Below are 20470 nucleotides of genomic sequence, written 5' to 3' on the forward strand. Positions count from 1 at the left end.
GAAATTGGAAAATTGGGGGAGGGGTCTGGGGGGGGGGGGGGGGGGGCTGGGGCGCGGGGGGGGGGGGGGGGGGTGGGGGTGTGTGTGTTTGTGGGGGGGGGGGGGGGGGGGGTTGACATTGAGCTTGATTACAAAGGTGCTGGCCGCTTCATGCCTAAAGATGTGAGGACAGGGGCTGGGGCTGGCCCCTAGCCAGAAACTCCTGGAACTGCAGGACCAGTCTTGAGGAAAATGTTGACTGGGAGAGTTTGTGGGGGCATGATGACCACTCCCACATTAAAACCCTGAGAATCCAGCAGCCTTCTTAGCAAAAGCGCCCTAGCTGGGGACAATAGAGGCTAATTTGCATCTCATTTACATGCTCTTCATTTCTAGGCAAAATGCTCTGATAGCAAGCACCCCAGCCCCTTCCTTCTTCCCTGAGAGAGCAGGTCCTGCCTCCCTCCGACCCAATGTCTCTGCACCCCACCCCCCAACTTAGACTGGATTAGTCCAGCCTCTGAAAACACTTGGTTGGCCTTTGCGTTGGCCCCCTAGACTTAAGTATGATATATTTTTAAGAGGGCTTCCCGTATCTGTTTTTGGAGGAGCAGCATCTAAGCAGTCCCCATCCCACCCCCGGGCCTGGGGAAAGGCTTACTCTGCTGGGACCAATCCCAGCTGCATAATTCCCCCCATCTGAAGCAAATGGGGGAGGCCTGGTCGTCTCTATCACCCCCTCCAAGGTCCTCCCTTTGCTGGGAGAGGAAACAGCCCTTCTCCTCCTCCTGGCCCTTGCAGCCACCTCTGGGGAGTGGCCAGGTCATGGCCAGAGTCATAACCAGAGTCTAGGGGGGCTGGGGAAGTGATGGAGAAGGGGAGACTGGACTGGGGACAATAGCAGGAAGCTCTCAGGCTGGTTGGCCGCCCCAGTCCACCTTCCTCTGGGGGAGCAGAGGAGAGGTAGAGGGGGTGAGGGGCGCGCCGAGAATCCTCGAGGAACAGGCTGAAGGCGCATTCCCTTCTCCAAGACATTTCCCCCACCCTCAGCTCCTGGCTCCTAACATACCCTCCCTCCCACCCAGCCCCCAACGAGGATAATCCAGGTGTCTAGACCCTGGCATAAGGTGGGCCCAGGGCCAGGGGCTCGACGTGTCTCCCCTTCACTGGATCTGGGGCTCCGAGAGGGGCGGGTAGCAGAGTCTGGGCCGGGACCGGGTCCCAGAGCCACGTTAGCGGGAGGAGGGGCTGGAGGGGCCTGCAGGCGCAGGCAGAGTGGGGATGGGAGCGCGGGTTGGGGAGCGGAGGCGGGTCTCCGAGGCCAGAGAAGCAGGGCCAGAGGCTGGGAACCGACGAGGGCAGGCCTGGGGCCGGTGCTGAGCGGGGTCCGCGGGCTCAAGGTGCAGTCGCCAGCCAGGCTCTCGCCCTTCGGAGACCCCGGTCTAACAAAGCCCCGGGGCGAGTGGGGTGAAGGAAGGAGAAGGGCACAGGGGCTGTTGTTTCTCTGGGGCCCCCCTTCCCCGACTCTCTGCCCAAGCCAACCCCCTGAGAGGTGCTCAGACTCCCGTTTGCACAAGGACAGAGGCGCAGCCGTCACACCACAGTCAGGAACGACGCGTCCCCTTTCCCATCCCTGCAGGGACATCGAGAGGGTCCAGTTCTCCGCGGGTCTCAGAGCCTTAGTTTCCCTGCTGGGGAGTCAAGGGACCAGGTTTTCCACCTTCTGTACGGTGCGTGCCTCAAATAATCGCCTTTCGCGCTCCCCAACCCAGAGGACGCGACTCGGAGAAACCCGGTGGGAAGAGGCGCCCGGACCCTGCGCCCAACAGTGCATTGACGGGGTTCGGCCACGGTCCCCTCCTCCCTCCGTGCACCCCAACTCCGCCGACCCTCTCCGTCAGGCAGGCACACAGCGCGCTGGCACCCTCCCCGGGTCCCTCTCGCACTTCGGAAGGTTGTCCCCAGCCTGCGGCGCCCCCGCTATTCCTCGCCTCCCTGCAACCCCATCCCCGCTCCGGGGTACTTGCTCCGAGATCCGGGTCAGCGGGACCGAGATCGCAGCGGGCGGGCAGCGGCCCCGCACCGCGCCGAGTTCGCAATCCGTGATTGGGGCTCTGGCGAGACGTGACGAGCGTCCGAATGGGATGGAGCTCGGATCCGACCTCCGGGGCGCAGTCGGGTCGGGCGAGCCCTGGGTCCCAGTCGCAGCCCCCACTCCCGCCGCGGCTCCGCGCAGGAAAACAATGCGACCGCCCGGGGCTCTGGGCCGGGCCCCAGCCGCCCCGCCCGCCTCCCGGCTGGCCCTGCCTCCAGCCCGCCTCTGGGTCGCCGCAACCAATCCGGCTCTCGGAAGCTGGCTGGACACCGCCTTCTCGACACCTCTTCACCAATAGTCCTTCTTGGGGGCGGGGCGCGGGAGCACCGCCCACCGAGAGGGCCAGGCCGGGAGGCTGAGCCTGAGACCAAAGCCAGGCGCGAGATGGAGAGACCCTCGGACAGTCGCTGAGACTCGGACAGAGGGGATCACATGCTTTAAAATGGAGAGGTCCTGGGGAGAAATCTCACACGAGAGGAAGAAGAGAAGCTGGAAGGAGAGACAGACGGGAAACCCGGGGACCTCGGTTGGGCTGGGCTGTCAGAGCCGCGCGACTCTCCCTCCCTCCGTTCTCCCCAGGGGCTTTGGCTATCCTGCTTCCGCTTCCAGAGTCTCCCCCTTCAACCTCTACTCTGCCCCAACCCTCTGTCCCTCCTCTCTACTGTTTTTAACTCAACCTCCTTATTTCTCCCCACGTGCCTCCACCCCATGTTCATCATGACCCCAATAAGGGAGGCCTAGCATGCACTTGAGGGCTTGAGGCCTGGGAAAGGAAAGGAAGATGTCACCAGGAGGTTTTTCTTGTCCCCGTCATCTCCTCCCCTCCCACCTCTGTCAGAGCAGGATGGGCATGGGCCACTAGGCCAAGAACTAGGGAGCCAGGAAGCCAGGGTGGCTGGCAGTCAGGCTGTTGGTTGATGGAAGAGGACAGGTGAGTGGGGCTCAAGCCAAAAGAGAGACATGGAGATTGGGACAAACTGCCTCAGAGAATCACACAGAAAGAGGAGCAACATGGAGACTCCAAAGAGGGAAAGTGACCAGCTGTCCCAACCCCACATAGCCTTACTGGCCCCAAGACACAGGATTAGTGTTGTTCCACCTTTCTTTCTTTCTCTTTCTTTCTTTTCTTTCTTTCTTTTTTTTTTAAGATTTTATTTATTTATTTGAGAGAGAGAATGAGACAGAGAGCATGAGAGGGGGGAGGGTCAGAGAGAGAGGCAGACTCCCTGCTGAGCAGGGAGCCCGACGTGGGACTCGATTCCGGGACTCCAGGATCATGACCTGAGCCGAAGGCAGTCGCTTAACCAACTGAGCCACCCAGGCGCCCTCTTTCTTTCTTTCTTTCTTTCTTTCTTTCTTTTTTTTAGATTTTATTTATTTATTTGACAGAGAGAGAGAGAGCGAGAGCAGTAACACAAGCAGGGGGAGTGGGAGAGGGAGAAGCAGGCCTCCCGCTGAGCAGGGAGCCTGATGCAGGGCTCAATGCGGGCTCGATCCCAGGACCCTGCGATCATGACCTGAGCCGAAGGCAGATGTTTAACGACTGAGCCATCCAGGCACCCTATTCCATCTTTCTTCAGAGGGCCCTGGACATTCCTTCAGACAGCAAAACTTCTCCTTCTCCATCTCCACCCTCCATAAAGACCCTTTGATTCTGGGAAGGTCAGCGGGGAGGAAGAATGAGACTACTTTAGACAGCACTGCTTGGCTCCCACCTTGGTGTTGCCTGCTGAGATTTTTTCCCTGCGTGGGGGCTAGGACAAAAGACGTTCTCAAAATTCCCAGGATAGTGGGTGGCCTGGGAGACACTGGCATTCTTGGATAGTTTTATCTGAGTGGGCACCTCCTTTCCCCTACTCCCACATACTAGTTTCTGGGCTGGAGGAAAGGAGGGGTAGGGGTTTGCTACTTATGGCCAGTCTTTACTGAACCGAGATCAAGATGGGTAGCATCACTGACTGGGCTAAGCCTCACAACGAGTAAGCAAGAAATATAAACACACCACACACACACACACACACACACAGATGGAAGGCCAGGTGAACCAGTGAGACTAATCAGAAACAATAGAACAATACTTACACAAGGCTAATTACAGGGGGTCCAAGGCAATTCGGTGTTTTAAAGGCTGTAAAGAGGTTTTGGGGAGAAAGACACCTCAAAACATAAAGGCACTCAGAGGTCGAAAGAAATCTCCCCAGCTGTTAGCAAAGGACTTAGGTAATCAAATATGTGCTCATTAAATAGATTAGTGAATGGAGACTGAGGTATAATTTATTTAAAAAAATATTTTTTAAGATTTTATTTATTTATTTGACAGAGAGAGACAGCGAGAGAGGGAACACAAGCAGTGGGAGTGGGAGAGGGAGACACAGGCTCTCCGCGGAGCAGGGAGCCCAATGCGGGGCTCGATGCGGGGCTCGATCCCAGGACCCTGGGATCATGACCTGAGCCGAAGGCAGATGCTTAACAACTGAGCCACCCCGGTGCCCCAATTTATTTAAAATTTTAGGGCCCACCTAAAATATCAGTTCTATCCAGTAAGTATTAAGCATTTACTTCAGGTACAATCCACTGTAGGATGTGGTCCCAGTCTTTAAAAAAATGACCATCTACCATCCCACCAGGGCAGTCCCAGGAAGGAGAGCCCCGAGACCACCAGCCCATGACAGCCAAAACTCCAGCCAGCCAGCAAGTCACCAGGCACACAGTCTACACAAGTGATGACCATACATAAGACAATCCCTTTAAGTTTAAGAGAAGTAGCTATTCCACTAACTCATAGAAACAAACACAGAAAGGGGCGCCTGGGTGGCTCAGTCTGTTAAGTGTTTGACTTTAGCTCAGGTCATGATCTTGGGGTCCTGGGATGGAGCCCACATCCTCGGTCTCCCTGCTCAGTGGGGAGCCCGCTTCTCCCTCTCCCCCTGCTTGTCCTTACTCTCTCAAATAAATAAAATATTTAAAAATAAAACAAAATCTTGAAAGAAAGATAGAAAAAATAAAACGGTCATTGGGATGCTTGGCTGGCTCACTAGGTAGAACATGTGACTCTTGATCTTGCAGTTGTGGGTTCGAGCCCCATGTTGGGTTTAGAGATTACTTAAAAATAAAATCTTTTGGGGCACCTGGGTGGCTCAGTCAGTTAAGTGTCTGCCTTTGGCTCAGGTCATGATCCCAGGGTCCTGGGATCGAGCCCCACATCGGGCTCCCTGCTCCGCAGGAAGCCTGCTTCTCCCTCTCTCACTTCCCCTGCTTGTGTTCCTGCTCTCGCTATCTCTGTCTGGCAAATAAATAAAATCTTAAAAAAATAAATAAAATGCAATACCAAGTCTCAAAAGAAAGAAAGAAAGAAAGGAAAGAAAGAGCGAGCTACATTGAGTATAATTCCTAAATGAAAGAAAAGACAATGTTTTTCATGATGACTGCAGGGAAAGGTGTTGGATACATTTTATCATGGTGAATAAGAGAATTTTGGTGGGAGTTGGCTTGGTGTTAGAGAAAGGAGAAAATGTTCCAAAGAGTAACATAGCTTAAACAAAAGTTTGTACTTGGTAAGCATTGAGCCTGAAGCATGGATAGCAAAAGGCCGGGTATGACTAACATAAGAAAGACAGTAGTTACAAGTAGAGGAAAGGGAAAAGGGAGACAAATTATGGAAGGCCTGGAATTCTTGAGTAGGTTAAAATAATCTGACAGGAATAGGATGTTATTTTACGTTCTCAAATAATGTTGTTATTTGTCAAAATGCTTTATTTTAGCAAGAAGACAAGGAAACCTACTAGCAAGAAAATAAGGGGTTCAAAGATGAGGGGAAAGAGGCAGTCAGGTAAGGATGGTGGCACTGGGTATGGAAAGAAATGGATGAACTCCTTCAAAGGACAAATCCTACTCCTCAGCGTCTTGTGGAGAAAATCCCACAGTCCCACAGATTGGAGACGTTAATAAATTCAGGATCTCCAAGCATGGAAAATCACCCTCTCCCAATCCTTAAAAGTAGCTATTTCAGACTTCCACCTTATTCCTCAAGTTTCTCTCCTCACTACTTCCTTGCATATCTCAGCAGAACCCACATGCATTGTCAGAGAAAACAGTAGTAATGTGAGAATTCCACCAACTTCTTGGGCCCTCTCCAGATGTACTTCGCTGCATCCTCACATCTCTGTCATCCCAGTAGATGAGGCACCCATATTGCCTGTCCAAGGTTCACCTTCCCACGTTACCATAAGCTCCATGCACACAGGGCCTAGCTAGGCTGTCTTGCTTGTCTCTGTATACTTTGCACTTAGCACAGTGCCTGGCACATAGCAGCAGTTAACTGTTAACACACTGGTTGCCTAAATCTGTCCCATCTCTTACTTAGGGGCCTTGTTCCACATGTCTTCAAATCCTTTCTCCTTCATTTTTAGAAAAGATTTTTATTTACTTTTTTTTTATGATTAAAAAAAAAAATTCTCAACTTTCCCTTGATCCTTGTCTGTATTTAGCTATCACTCAGTTTCTTCCCTTCACAGCTAAACTGTAGAGCCACCTATACTCACGCATTTCCCTATTCTCATTCACTTCTCAATCATCTTATTTTTTACCCCCATTAATCCACTGAGATTGTTCCCATCAAGGCCCTAATGACCTCCGTGTCACATTCAGTGAACAGCTCTTCAGTCTTTATCCTTTTGCCCTCTTTATGGCATTTGACCCTCTTAACCCCTCCTTCCTTGAAATGCTCTCCTCTTTTGGCTCCTGGGTACTTTCTCTTGACAGAAACTAGGGGCTTAATAAATATATTTTTTTAATTAAAAAAATTTTTTTAAAGATTTATTTACGGGGCGCCTGGGTGGCTCAGTTGGTTAAGCGACTGCCTTCGGCTCAGGTCATGATCCTGGAGTCCCGGGATGGAGTCCCGCATCGGGCTCCCTGCTCGGCAGGGAGTCTGCTTCTCCCTCTGACCCTCCCCCGTCTCATGTGCTCTCTCTCATCTCTCTCTCTCAAATAAATAAATAAAATCTTAAAAAAAAAAGATTTATTTACTCACTTTAGAGAGTGAGAGCACAAGCGGGAGGGGTTGGGGGGGGGCAGAGAATCTCAAGCAGACTGCCCTGAGCAGAGCCTGAGGCGGGGCTCAATGCTACGACCCTGAGATCATGACCTGAGTGGAAATCAAGAGTCAGATGCTTAACCAACTGCACCACCCAGGTGCCCCAATATGTATTATTTAAAAGAATGAATGACTTCACTTCTATTACTATGACCTCTCTTTCTCAGCCTTCTCTGACCTCTCCTTAAATGTTGCTGTTCCCTAGAGTCGTGTCCTTAGTCACCTCTTCTTGCTCTACACATTCTCACTGGTCAAGATAACCCACACCAAACGTTACAATAATGACTTATGTGGGGCACCTGGGTGGCTCAGTCAGTTAAGTGTCAGACTCTTGGTTTCAGCTCAGGTCATGATGTCAGGATCGTGAGATCAAACCACACGATGGGCTCTGCGCTCAGCATGGAGTCTGCTGAAGATTCTCTCCCTCCCTCTCCTTTTGCCCTTCTCCCTGCTCACACTCTTTCTCTGAAATAAATAAATAAAATCTTTAAAAAAAATAATGACTTATGTGCTGTTCCTCATAAAATCTAGCTATTCAACCTGGGTCTTTCTCCTAAGCTCTAAACTCAACTTTTACAACCACTTATTGGATATTTCCATTTGGATTTTCCATAGGTTTTTACCACTCAGTGTAAAGACAGGAAGCTTGTCTTTTATCTTTGTATTTCCAGCACTTAGTCATAATGCCTGGCATTTGGTGAGTGGAGGAAGAAAAAAATGCATCAAAGATGTGAACTACTTCCAGCTATGTCAGGTTGAAGTCTTGCTTGACTGCTTCAAATGACACTGAACTTTCTCTTCCTAAAATGATTCGAGAGTACTGAGCTTAACCATGGTGCAACCTCAGCTAAACAGAAGCATAGGAATGTTCCCTTCTGCATTTTGTCCCAGATAACTGAAGTTTACCCAATTGAGTGCAAAACATTTTCATTTTAACTGTTTCAAATAGGGATTATTCCAAAAGGTATTGTTAATTTCCTGTGGATTAGATAGTGGGAAGAGCATGACTGGGTCACTAAGACCTAGACTGAGCTGTGGAGCATGACTTTGGATAAATCACTTCTCTCTACGGCTGAGTCTGCCATCTGTGAGTGGTCACTTTCCCTGCTTGCCCACCTCACACTATCAAGTAAAGTGATGCAGGAGAAATGTTCCGTAAATCCAAAAATGTTTCACACATTTAAGATGCCATCACTCAACCAGTTGTTTCCTTACTCAGAGGAAGCGCTGCGAACTTAATTGTACAGGAAAACAGTGAGGACAGCAAAGTCTAGAATATACATGCTTAATACTGTGCGCTCCTCTTCTATATATGGCCACAAATGCTAGTTTTCATTTGTCTCCTTTTTTGTTTTCCTAGTCCCCTCTTTTGATCTGTGTGAATTTTCTTTTTTTCTTTTTTTTAAGATTTATTTATTTATTTGAGAGAGAGAGATAATGAGCGGGGGGAGGGGCAGAGAGAGAAGCAGACTCCCCAAGCAGGGAGCCAGACATGGGGCTCGATCCTAGGACCCTGGGATCATGACCTCAGCCAAAGGCAGACACTTAACCGACTGAGCCACCCAGGCACCCCAATCTGTGTGAATTTTCATTGTTATCAGTGCTCTTGCTTCTAAAAGCTCCTCTTTCCTCTTTTAATTTGCTGCTGATTATATGCTGTGGGTTCGGAGGTTATTCAAAATGGGTATAGATTAAGAGAAAATAAACACTTGCCCGTGAGTGAATTAAATGCACAATACTACATGTGACTGTTATGTTGCTACTACGTCCCCCTTATCTCCTAGTTCTTGGGTGAGTTTTGAATTTATTCTTTCAGCCAATATTGATTCAGCAGAGTGTGTGCCAGGCACACTGCGGGCTCTAAGGCGTCATCCCCGCCCTCATGGAGTTTACAGGCTAGTGGGGATGCGGTTGATAAAAGCACAAATTACAGCGAAGGGGGCCACACTCTAAGAGGGAGGTATACAGTTCTAAAGGACTATATATCAGAGGGGTCTAATGTGGTTTAGGGACTCATGATGGCTCCACAGATTTGACTATCCAGCTGAGACTGAAGGCTGAGTAGGAAGAGGTGTGTGTGGGAAGAGTTCCAGGCAGAGAAACAAGAAGTAGGAAAGTCTAGAACACAGGACAAGGTGGAAAGAGAGGGATAGCAATCACACAGGGTGAGCACTGGAGGAACTGAGAGAATTGCAACACAGCTCCGATACAAGGGGCAGATGTTGCTGAGGACAAGGAGCAGACCCGAGGAGAAGCTGGGGAGGTCAATGCATAAGGAATTGGTAGTAGAATTCTGGATTCAGCAAGTATCACTCTATTTGCATCTTCCTGTACTCACACTTCCCCTATTTTTCAATTAGATTGCGCATTTCTTTTAAAAAGGACTCTCTCCTGTCCCTATTGTTTTGGTAGTGCCACCTATGACTGTCCCCAGAATGTAGGATCAGTGAATTGATCAGAGGATATAGGAGTAGAATGCTGCCACATTCATTATGAGGCCGAACTCACTGCCTCACACTCTTGTGAGGTAATTAGCAGGAAAGGCACAGACTTGGGAATCATGCAAGGCCCTCTGTTGGCCATTTAACTAGCTCTTGAATTTGGGGACAGGTTATTTAATCTCTCAAAGCCTCAGCCTTTTCCAATCAACAAACAGGATACGGCGACATTTAACTCATAAGGGTACCAGAGAGTTAAATGAGGTATTTACATAACATGGGGCAGAGTGCACTCAACAAATATGACCTCTGATCTCTCCTCACTTCCCTCTCCGGAACTCCAGTCCGCTCTTTGCCATCTGCCCCCACACCTTGCTCCTTAGCCATTCCCTCTCCTTGGCGCTTTGGAAACATTCCTCTCCACCTGCTCCTTCAGCTCAGCCTACAAATGTCCTCAAACTCCAAGCTAAAAATAGTCCCTCTCTCAGTCCAGCTCCCCACCCCCTTAAGCTACCTGGAAAGTAGCTTTGCTCTTCATCCCCTTACCATCATACTCCTCAAAGGAGTCGTCAGCATCTCCCAGTCTAGGCTGTATCAGGGGCCCTCAGCTCTAGACCCTGTGGTGAGAGATGGCAGTAAGGAAGGGGCCAAGGCTCAACCACTGTCTCCCAAGAGGCAGGACCCACGGTTGTTGTGGCATCATGCAAGGAGGATGGCTCCTACTTCCGAACCTCACTTTACTCTTCAGCTTTTGCCACCTAGCCAATGTTCCAATCCTTCCCCTTCTGCTGGAACTTCTTATAAAATCACCAAAGCCTGAGGTCTCTCATCAGGCCTCATCCTGTGCTTAAGCAAGCTAACCCCTGATCCAGCAGGCCCTCCCACAGCAAAAAACCTAATGAAGCCTCTAACCCATTCCCACTGAGCTACTGATGTCTCCCCGCTGATCCCAAATGCCAAATGTCTCCCTACTGCCCACAGAAGAAATGTGAACACTTGAGCAAGTCTGTTAAAGCCTACCACGGTCTGATTTTTCCTTCTTCACTTCTTTCTCAAACAACCTGGGCTGCAGACATACAGAATAAATCAACACTTTCTGAGTATGCCCCATATTACCTTTATCTGTTGTATGGCTTATGCTAATTCCCATCGTCTGGGAAGCACTTCTCCCCCATTTCTGCCTAGTAAATAGTTGAATCCATCCTTCTCATTCTGCCTCTTCGGCCCTCCTATCAGAAATAATCTAAACTTCTTTTTACTGTCATTATTCTTCCAATTTCTATTAAGTTAATGACGTCATTTGACTTGCATTGTAGTTACATATGCTTAAGTTTATCTCCCTGACAAGGCTGTCTGATTCTTTTTTTTTTTTTTTAAGATTTTATCTATTTATCTGAGAGAGAGAGAAATCGAGCACAAGCGGGGGAGGGGCAGAGGGAGCCGGAACAGCAGGCTTCCCGCTGAGCAGGGGGCCTGATGCGGGGCTCGATCCGAGGACCCTGGGATCATGACCTGAGCCGAAGGCAGACGCTTAACTGACTGAGCCACCCAGGCGCCCCAAGGATAATTCTTGATGGTAAATACTTTGGCCTCCTTCAGAAACTGTAACTTATCTTCATTTCTGCATCCCTGTAGCAGCGACAAAGCACAGCAAGCGGGCTTGTTTCCTCTAGTGGTTCAATGCTGTGCTGACACCTGCTGGTCACATCTGGTTTGGCCGCCCTGTCCCCAGCACCTTCCTCTCTAGGATTAAGGGTGGGGACAGTCCATGCCACCCCTTACCCAGCCAACTACTGGAAGCCTATGTTCATGGTATCGCTGCCCTGAGCACCACCCTTCCCTGGAGACTCCAGGAACACACTCACATCTGCTGGTCTCTGGCCCAGCTCTGGCATCTCCAGCCTAATCTTCAGAACTTTCCCCACTGATCCCCGCCCTAGCAATTTGTACTTCACATCCTTCCCAGTATCACAGAAATAGAAGAAGAAGATTTCAAGAACTGGGCATCAAGGAAATAAAGAGGCAGACAATTTGAGAGCAGAGGATGCGCAATCCGTCCCCCTAACCTCACAAAACCAGGGCTATTTCCTACAGAGTGCTATTCCTTTTAACCTTTGTTGCATTTCTAGGAGGCTCTTGGGCCACAGACTGTCTCAAGGACAGTGTGATGAACGGGAGGTTGAGCACAGAGTAGGTAGGCGGGGCTTGAGGGGTGGGGCCAAGCCAAAGGGCCTCTCACTTAGGAGCTTCTCCATTCTGTCAGCTCTCCCGGAACGTCCAAGGCGAGACTGGCACCCAGCGCACGCGGCAGGTGAGGGGCCGTCAACGACAGAAGGGTAGAGGCTTTAGGGGTGATGGTGGCAGAAGAGTCCCAGCTCTGTCAGCCTGAGCCTTCCATGTTGTGAGACTCTCAGCAGAGGCCCAGCTCAGTCTTCTCTGGGGCAAGGCAGCCTCAGAAAGACATGGTTTGGGACAGTATAGAGGCAGGGTGGAGGCATGGGGGTGATATGGGTGTGTGACAGAGTACTGAGAGATGTGAGGACATCGTAGGAGACATGGAGGTAGACATAATGGCCAGAGGGAGAGCTTGGCCCAAGGATCACAGGGCAGGACCCAGACAAGAGAAAAAGGGAGGCTGAAACGGGAGGGAGAGGACAGTGGACCAGATGTGAGATAACCACGGGTGCAATGAAGAGCTGGGTAACAGGAAGGCCAAGGAGGAAGGAAGGCTCGCATGGAGCAATCTCCTCTTCCGGCTGTGGAGCCTGGTCCAGAAAACCCCAAGGCCAGGAGCAAAAAGCGAGGTTTCAGGTTCCCACTGGACTGATACAGCGGGGCAAGACCCTCCCCGCAACGGTACCCATCTCCCCTGTGCCTTCAGGGGAGAGGGCGAGGCTGCTCCTCACTGCGGTAACAGCCACATCCTGCAGAGCAGGGGAGGGGGGAAGTAAGAAGCAAAACAACCAGAACCACGGGCAAAGACCATGGGGAGAGAACCCTGGATATGTGGCGGTGATGTGCCACCAGGAGGGTCCTCGGTTCAGTCCCAGCAGAAGACCACGGGCCTCTACTACTACCTGCCCCCCCGGAGGTGTTTGTTTCTCATGCTTCCTTAGTCCGTATCAACCTCAGTGAAAGCGTTCCAGGGAAGGAGGTTTCTTTGGGTTCTGTAGTTCGAGGCCCATTTTAATCATTTGCTAGTGACTTTGGCCAAGTTGCTTGATTTCTCTTAGGTTCAGTGTTCTCATGGCAAGATGGGGACACCTACCTTACAAAGGGTTGGGAAGACTGGGACAATTCCCATAAAGCACTTGGCACATATGTTCTCAATAAACGTGAGTTATTATTTTTACCAGGACTCCTGGGACCCCTACCTCACCCACTTCCCAAGGCAGTATAGTACATGAGCTGCCACGGACTTTTGGAGTCAGGAAGATGGTTGCGTTTGACCTCGGGTAAATTATTTAAAGCAAGCCTCAGTTTGCTTGGCTGTAAAGCAAGGAGAGTAACAGCCACACCTCATAGATGTATGGTACATAGTCAGTGTCCCCAGTGGTCGCTGTGACAACTAGCCGCCAGGTGAGCCTTATCATTTCCCCTGTAGCCCAGCAACAGCCGACTTCCCCTTTAAGGCTTCACTTGTGGGGGCTAGCGGCCTGTGTGCCCTCACGCCCCCACCAAAGCTAGCATGCCCCTCTGGGAAGTGTAGAGGTCGAGATTTCCTACAGTTCCACAGGAAAAGAAATGGGAACAAGGCAGAGAAGACTGAGGGGGCCCAGGGAGAAAAGATGACAAAGAAAGATGACAATGAGTGGCGCCTGGGTGGCTCAGTCCTTAAGCGTCTGCCTTCAGCTCGGGTCATGATCCCAGGGTCCTGGGATCGAGCCCCACATCGGACTCCCTGCTCTGTGGGGAGCCTGCTTCTCCCTCTCCCTCTGCTTGCCGCTCTGCCTACTTGTGCTCTCTCTAATTAAAATAAATAAAATCTTAAAAAAAAAAAAGATGACAATGAGATAGAAACCAGAGAAAGGGAGAAAAGCCATTTCTCTCTACGGAAGCCTGTGGCATTTCTTCCAGTGTCTGACCGCAGACCCCCTCCCCCTTCCCCAGGAACTATGGAGTCCTTCAGCTCAAAGAGTCTGGCACTGCAAGCAGAGAAGAAGCTGCTGAGTAAGATGGCAGGTCGCTCGGTGGCGCATCTGTTCATGGACGAGACGAGCAGCGAGGTGCTCGACGAGCTCTACCGCGTTTCCAAGGAGTACACGCACAGCCGGCCGCAGGCGCAGCGCGTTCTCAAGGACCTCATCAAGGTGGCCGTCAAGGTGGCCGTGCTGCACCGCAGCGGCTGCTTCGGCCCCGGGGAGCTGGCCCTGGCTGACCGCTTCCGCCAAAAGCTGCGGCAGGGCGCCATGACCGCGCTCAGCTTCGGCGAGGTAGACTTCACCTTCGAGGCGGCCGTGCTGGCCAGCCTGCTGACCGAGTGCCGGGACACGCTGCTGGAGCTGGTGGCGCGCCACCTCACGCCCAAGTCGCACGGCCGCATCCGCCACGTGTTCGATCACTTCTCCGACGCCGGCCTGCTCACGGCCCTCTACGGGCCCGACTTCACTCAGCACCGGGGCAAGATCTGCGATGGGCTCCGGAAGCTGCTGGACGAGGGCAAGCTCTGACGGCCCGGGACCCAGCACGTCCTACCTTAGCCGCACGGCGGACTGAGAAAACCACACCGAATGGGCTCTCTAACCCTGCTCATCTGCACTAATGCTCTTCAGTCCTCAGGCTTCAGTCTTTCCCCAGAGTGCTTTTGCCTCTGAGACCACCCCACCCCCCCAACTGCTGGTGGAGAAGAAGCAAAGCTGAGGGTTGAGGCCTCTCTCCCACTCCAGCCCCAGCACAGGAAACAAAGCTGCCTGAAAAAGACGAAGTGAAACTTGGATCTCTATTTCCCCCATAAGGGACATTTGAAACAGGGAAGCCCCCTCCATTGTGAACCAGGGGAAGAGGGCATAGCCCAACTAACCCTTCAGGGGACACTAAAGACAGGAGGGTCCTCCTAGACCTCCAGCTCCAGGCAGAGCATGGACAGATACCAGAGGCTCTGTTCCAGAGCGCAGGAAGAAGGGGCTAGGGCAGGGGAGATTCTCACAGGGGAAATAAAACTACTTAACATGCACAGGGCTCAATGTTTAATCTCTCCAGCTTCTTACACCTTACGACTGTCACAGAGGCAGGAGATACAGAAACACCACTTATCTCACCTCTCACCATTTCCATACGGGAGACTGAGGCATAGTTTCAAGTATCACTGGGGTTCCCTTGCCTACTTCTGCTTAAGAAACTAAAACAAAACAAAACAAAACAAAAACCAACTGTACCGCAGATCCGTGCTACAAATTGCAAATAAATATGCAGTGAGGAGCAAGGCATAGATCAACAGGCTCTGGTGGGGAGGGAGTGTAACAAAGAAACTTCCACAACAAAAAGTCTCCCCCAACCGTCCTCCTCTTCAAACTCCAAGGTAATTCTTCTTTCATCCCTTAGCCTCACACAGGCTGAACAGAGGAGCAGGTTAGAAGGCTGAACTGGTGGCATGGAGAGTTCCGGTCCCTACTTCGCTGTTTTTTCTCAGAGCGAGAGTTATGAAAAAGTTATGAACTGGTTAGTCAGAACTGAGCCCAAACGCTTTACTTTGAGATTGGGGGAAAGGCCCAGCACTGTCTGCCATTCTCTGCAGAAGGGCTAGGTCACAGATTGCCCCATCCTCAGTAACATGCTTGCCTAAGAAGGTGGCAAAGGTGGGGAACCGGCAGTCACTGGCTCTCTGGTCCTGGATTCCCCTCGCCCCAGAACTATAGAAATCCCATTTTTCAGTTACAAGAGGGAAACAATAAGATACAGCAAACAAATATTACTTCAATATAGCACCAAATAAATTAGGTAATATAGTCGGAAATGGGGAGGAGGTTGGGGGCTGGGGGAGTCCTTGTCTCCCTGCTCTAAGGCCAAGGAATGGTAAAAGGGATGGGAAAGGCAGCCGGGATGTAAAAAGAGCCTTTTGAATCTAAAAGACAGCTCTAGATTCAGCCCAAGAACTGAGGAGGGTTCTATTCCCCATCCCCAATAAAGCTGCCCCAGGCCAAGGAACTCTAGATCGACAGGAGGCTGGGAAGATGGCAGGAGGGAGGGAGGTGGGCTGGGAAGCCATGTTCTTGAGCCTCACCTCAGGCTCCTCTCCCCCTCAAGTTGCTCCTTCAACATCTTCTCTCAATCAGTTCTGGGGACATCAGAGTTTGAAGATTTCATCCTCCTGGTCCCGAAGCGTCCGGGTCCGAGAGGTCCGGGTCAGCGGCACTGGACCTAGGACTGCTCGCTGCTGCATCCGTGGGGAGCTCAGGTGAAGGCCTGAATCCTCCCCAGGTACCCTGCAGGTGAGGAAAGGGGGCAAAGTGACAGGTCAGGGGAAGAACCTGAGAAAGGTCCCAGTGAACAGGTACATGGGAAGCTGTCCTCCCCTCCTAATATACATGAGCTGCTTGCTCTGAGATGGAGTCTCATTACCCTCTCGATAAATTCTAACCCTAATGCTCCTTCATGGATCATGAGAGCTACAACACCACTCATCTACTTCACCCCAGTGAGAACAGAGAACCATTTCCTGCTGCTCTACCCATCCCAGCAGCCACTGGCTCTGTTGTTTCAGGGCCACCTGGGCGAAAGGCTTTCCCCTGCTTTTGCTGACTACTTGTGGGTCTGGTCAGGTAAGGTTGCAAGGAGGCAGAAGTCTATGGAGGGGCTTAAAAGGAACCGTTCAAGACTCACCCACTTTCCCCCTTTTTCAGCTTCTGGGCAGCAGCCTTCTTTGACAGGCTGATCTGTGAATCAAGCTTCTTAAGGAAATCAGAGGCAGAGAGGTCATGGATGGGAGTTGGGGGTTCCCGGCCAGGTGTGGGAAGGACCTCCCCGTTAGCACGGCCTGAACCTGTCTCTTGTTTCTTCCTGTCAGCTGAGGGTGGCCGAGCTTCATCCTTACTTGACTGTGCCTCTTCCTCTCCATCCTTCTCTTCCTCAGAATCCAAACCATTGAACAGGTCTCTGGGCTCTGTCAGGATGGGGATGTAGAGGGTTTTCTTCAGGAAGATGGAGTCATTAGTATAAAGGCGGTTTGCACGCTTAATCTGTTCCATCTTTAAAAAAAAGTCACCGCAATTAATGACAGTAATAATATCAATCTTCTATCTGTTCAGCATCTCATGCCTTTTAAAGTGATTGTACAGTCTTATCTGACCCTATAACAACCAAGCTAAAATACAAAGGGCTGATATTAGTATCATTCCTATTTTATTGATCAGAGGTTTCCATACTTTTCGGTGTTAGGGTCCCCTGACATTATTAAAAACTATTGAGGAAAAAAAGCTTTCATTTATGTAGATTATAGCTATCAACATTTAAGGTATTATAAATTAAAACTGAACAAACTGAAAAACGTGTATTTCTTTTAAAATTTTATTTATTTATTTGAGACAGAGAGAATGAGAGACAGCATGAGAGGGAGGAGGGTCAGAGGGAGAAGCAGACTCCCTGCCGAGCAGGGAGCCCGACGCGGGACTCGATCCCAGGACTCCAGGATCATGACCTGAGCCGAAGGCAGTCGCTTAACCAACTGAGCCACCCAGGCGCCCAAACGTGTATTTCTTTTAAATAACCCATTATAGGGGCATCTGGGTGGCTCAGTCAGTTAAGCATCTGACTCTTGATTTCGGCTCAGGTCATGATCTCAGGGTCGTGGCATTGAGCCCTGGATCAGGCTCCTGGCTCAGCAGGGGGTCTGCTGGAGATTCTCTCTCTCCCTCTCCCTTGGCGCCCCCCCATACTCGCTCCTGCTCTCTGTAAAATAAATAAATGTTTAAAACAAAATAACCATTACATGTTAACATAAATATTTTAATGGAAAATAACTATTTTCCAAAACAACAACAAATGGAGCAAAAAGAGAGGCACTGTTTTACATTTTTGCAAGTCACTTTAATGTCTGAGTTAACAAAAGACCACAGAGGATTCTCCTATCTGCCTCGACATTCAATGGGCTGTAATATTAAATGTCTTATAGCTTCTGGAAAATTGAGTACACTCATGAGAATGAGAATGAAAAAGACAGAGCCTTATTATCATTACTATGAAAATAGTTTTGACCTTGTGATCCTGAGATCCTGAGTCCCTGAGACTCCAAGGGATCCCTAGACCTCACTTTAAGAACTTCTGTTAAAGGGCACCTGGATGGCTCAGTCGTTAAGTGTCTGCCTTCGGCTCAGGTCATGATCCCAGGGTTCTGGGATCGAGTCCCGCATCAGGCTCCCTGCTCAGCGGGGAGCCTGCTTCTCCCTCTCCCTCTGCCCCTGCTTGTGTCCCCTCTCTCGCTGTGTCTCTGTCTGTCAAATAAATAAAATAAAAAAAAAAAAAAAAAAAGGAAGAACTTCTGTTAAAGATGAAGGAACTGAGGCTCAGAGAGGTTAAGTTACTTGCCTAATACTATCCAGCAAGTTAATGACAAAGCTGGGCCTTTTTATTCCTTCTGGGGATGCTCTTCACACTAATATTAATAATTTCACTGACCAAATATTTATTTAGTACCTATTTATTCATCACCGAACATAGTGACTGGCATTACCTTCCACTTGCCACCCAAGGTAGAAATATCAATGCCATCCATAATCACTCTTTTCTTTCAACACCCATACCGAACTGGTCAACAAAAGTGCTGCAAAAATCTCTCTCCTGTCTAGTCTGACCTTTATGTTGACCACCATTACCTTAAAACAGATTTTTAATATTTCTCATCCGGGCATTACAACGGTTTTTTTAACTGGTCTTCCTCTCTCCACTTCTATGTATCTCCACCCTGCTAACATCTATCTTTCTAAAAAAAAATTAATCTGATCAACCTACTACCCTGCTTTATCAACCTCTTATGGCTCCCCATTGGCTCAGAGATAAAATTCAAATTAGCATTCAAGGGTTCTCAATCTACCCCCGTAAGATGTCTAGCCTCATCTCTCTTCTTCTGCCACCTATACATTTTGCCATCCTGAACTTTTCATTTTTTTTCTGAACATTTTATGATCTTTCACACCTTTGTGTCTTTATCTACCTAAAATACTTCTCCACTGTTCCCTTCTCTGCTGGGAAAACTTCTTCTCATCAACTATCACTCCCTTTGTGTTACCTTCTCCAGGGCTCCCAAGGTATGCTGTAAATATTGCCGCATAATACCTACCCTATTATATTGTTATTCACCTCTTTGCATATTTGTCTTGCCCAAACTCTGTGAGTCCTTTGAGGGCAGGGATGCTGTTTCTGTATCCTAAGGCACTCCTCAGCATCACACAAACTTGGCACACAGTAGAGGTTCATTAATGCTTTATGAGTAAATAAACTAGATAACAAAATATAGAAACCGCAAATGTAGTATGTTAGTAAAAATCTTATGCTATAATGTGTCCAAAATAAAACTGGATTAATTTGAACTATAAAAAAAATTAAAATTGGCTTGCAGTTTTGTACCCTTATTTTGCAAAGCGCTTTAATGCTATAGATTTTATTTTGCCTAGATAATATCCTAAGTCCCTAGCTTGAAGATGTTATGAATTCTGTGAATTTTCTGGTGCTTTTATTATTTCCTAGAAGTACCATATAAGGCAACATCATTCCCCCTTTAAAAAGGATGCAACCAAAGCCAAACCCCAGAGGAGTCCTAGGCTGCTGAGCCAGTCTGCTGAGCTAGAAAGGCCATTAGAATCTAGTTAGTTTAACAGAGCAGTTCAAAGTGAGGATTTTAGAATGAGACAACCTGGTCTGAATCCTAGCTCTACTAAGCAGACTTGTAGTCTGTAGCAAGTTATGACCCTAAGCCTCGCTTTCCTTATCTTTAAATATCTGGGGACTAGTTACATCCACTTCATAAAATCTTATGGAGATAATAATGAGATAATATATAGAACTTGGCACATACTAAGTGTCCTTTAAATGACAGGTGATGACAACTCAGGTAATTATCATTATTTAATACCTCATCCTCATTTTACAAATGGTAAGGAAACAGGTCCCAGACAGGTGAAGTGACTTATGCAGCCACTCAGCTGGTAAGCAGCAGAATGAGGCCAGAACCTGGAACCCTTCACTAGACTACAGAGCTTTTTTGTACTCAGAAGGGTACAGGGCTGTAAGAAAACCTCCATAAATAATAGCTGATTTACCAGTGGCACGGTTCTCTTCTTTGCACAGCTTCTGAGCCTCTGCTGGGATGAAGGGGCCATTCAGTACTTTCATATCCACTTCCTTTGTTTAGGCCATGGCCTCTACTTGAAATGTTCACTTTCCTATCCTCCCAGTCTCCACCTGTGGAAATCTTAGCCATGTTTTCATTCGTTCAAAAAAACATCTATTAGCTTCTATGTGCCGGGGACTATGCCAGACTCCAGAGATATAAAATTGAAAGAAAACAGTTCTGTCCTTTAAGGAAAGTACAGGTTATTGGGAAGACAAACATGTAAAAGGTACAAACAACTGGGGGCGCCTGGGTGGCTCAGTTGTTAAGTGTCTGCCTTTGGCTCAGGTCATGATCCCAGGATCCTGGGATCAAGCCCCGCATTAGGCTCCCTGCTCAGCGTGAAGCCTGCTTCTCCCTCTCCTGCTCCCCCTGTTTGTGTTCTCTCTCTCGCTGTGTCTCTCTCTGTCAAAAAAATAAATAAAATCTTTTTTTTTTAAGATTTTATTTATTTATTTGAGAGAGAGAGCATGAGAGAGAGCACATGAGAGTGGGGAGGGTCAGAGGGAGAAGCAGACTCCCCGCCGAGCAGGGAGCCCGAT

The 20470-nt window shown here is 49.3% G+C and overlaps 3 protein-coding genes across 4 annotated transcripts in view; 1 reads left to right on the forward strand and 2 right to left on the reverse strand.

Annotated features, from left to right (window-relative positions):
* Nucleotides 1–1954, reverse strand: part of SEMA6C (semaphorin 6C) — a 12790-nt gene extending 10836 nt beyond the window's left edge. The window contains exon 1 of the mRNA XM_021688027.1: nucleotides 1869–1954. The gene's annotated coding sequence lies outside the window, so the exon portion shown is untranslated. The remainder of the gene's footprint in view (nucleotides 1–1868) is intronic.
* Nucleotides 1955–11829: 9875 nt separating this feature from the next.
* Nucleotides 11830–14769, forward strand: TNFAIP8L2 (TNF alpha induced protein 8 like 2). The gene is made up of 2 exons (XM_021688023.1): nucleotides 11830–11918; nucleotides 13718–14769. The coding sequence occupies exon 2, from the start codon at nucleotides 13723–13725 to the stop codon at nucleotides 14275–14277; it is 555 nt and encodes a 184-aa protein (XP_021543698.1). The 5' UTR covers nucleotides 11830–11918; nucleotides 13718–13722; the 3' UTR covers nucleotides 14278–14769.
* A 64-nt stretch (nucleotides 14770–14833) lies between these two features.
* Nucleotides 14834–20470, reverse strand: part of LYSMD1 (LysM domain containing 1) — an 8875-nt gene continuing 3238 nt past the window's right edge. For both annotated transcript variants that reach the window (XM_044914167.1, XM_021688022.1), the window contains exons 2-3: nucleotides 16427–16791; nucleotides 14834–16029 (exon numbers count right to left, since the gene is read on the reverse strand). In XM_044914167.1, the coding sequence (XP_044770102.1) occupies nucleotides 15891–16029; nucleotides 16427–16791 (504 nt within the window). In that variant the 3' untranslated portion in view covers nucleotides 14834–15890. The remainder of the gene's footprint in view (nucleotides 16030–16426; nucleotides 16792–20470) is intronic.

Source organism: Neomonachus schauinslandi, chromosome 4, assembly GCF_002201575.2.
Source record: "Neomonachus schauinslandi chromosome 4, ASM220157v2, whole genome shotgun sequence".
In the NCBI taxonomy this organism is placed as follows: domain Eukaryota; kingdom Metazoa; phylum Chordata; class Mammalia; order Carnivora; family Phocidae; genus Neomonachus; species Neomonachus schauinslandi.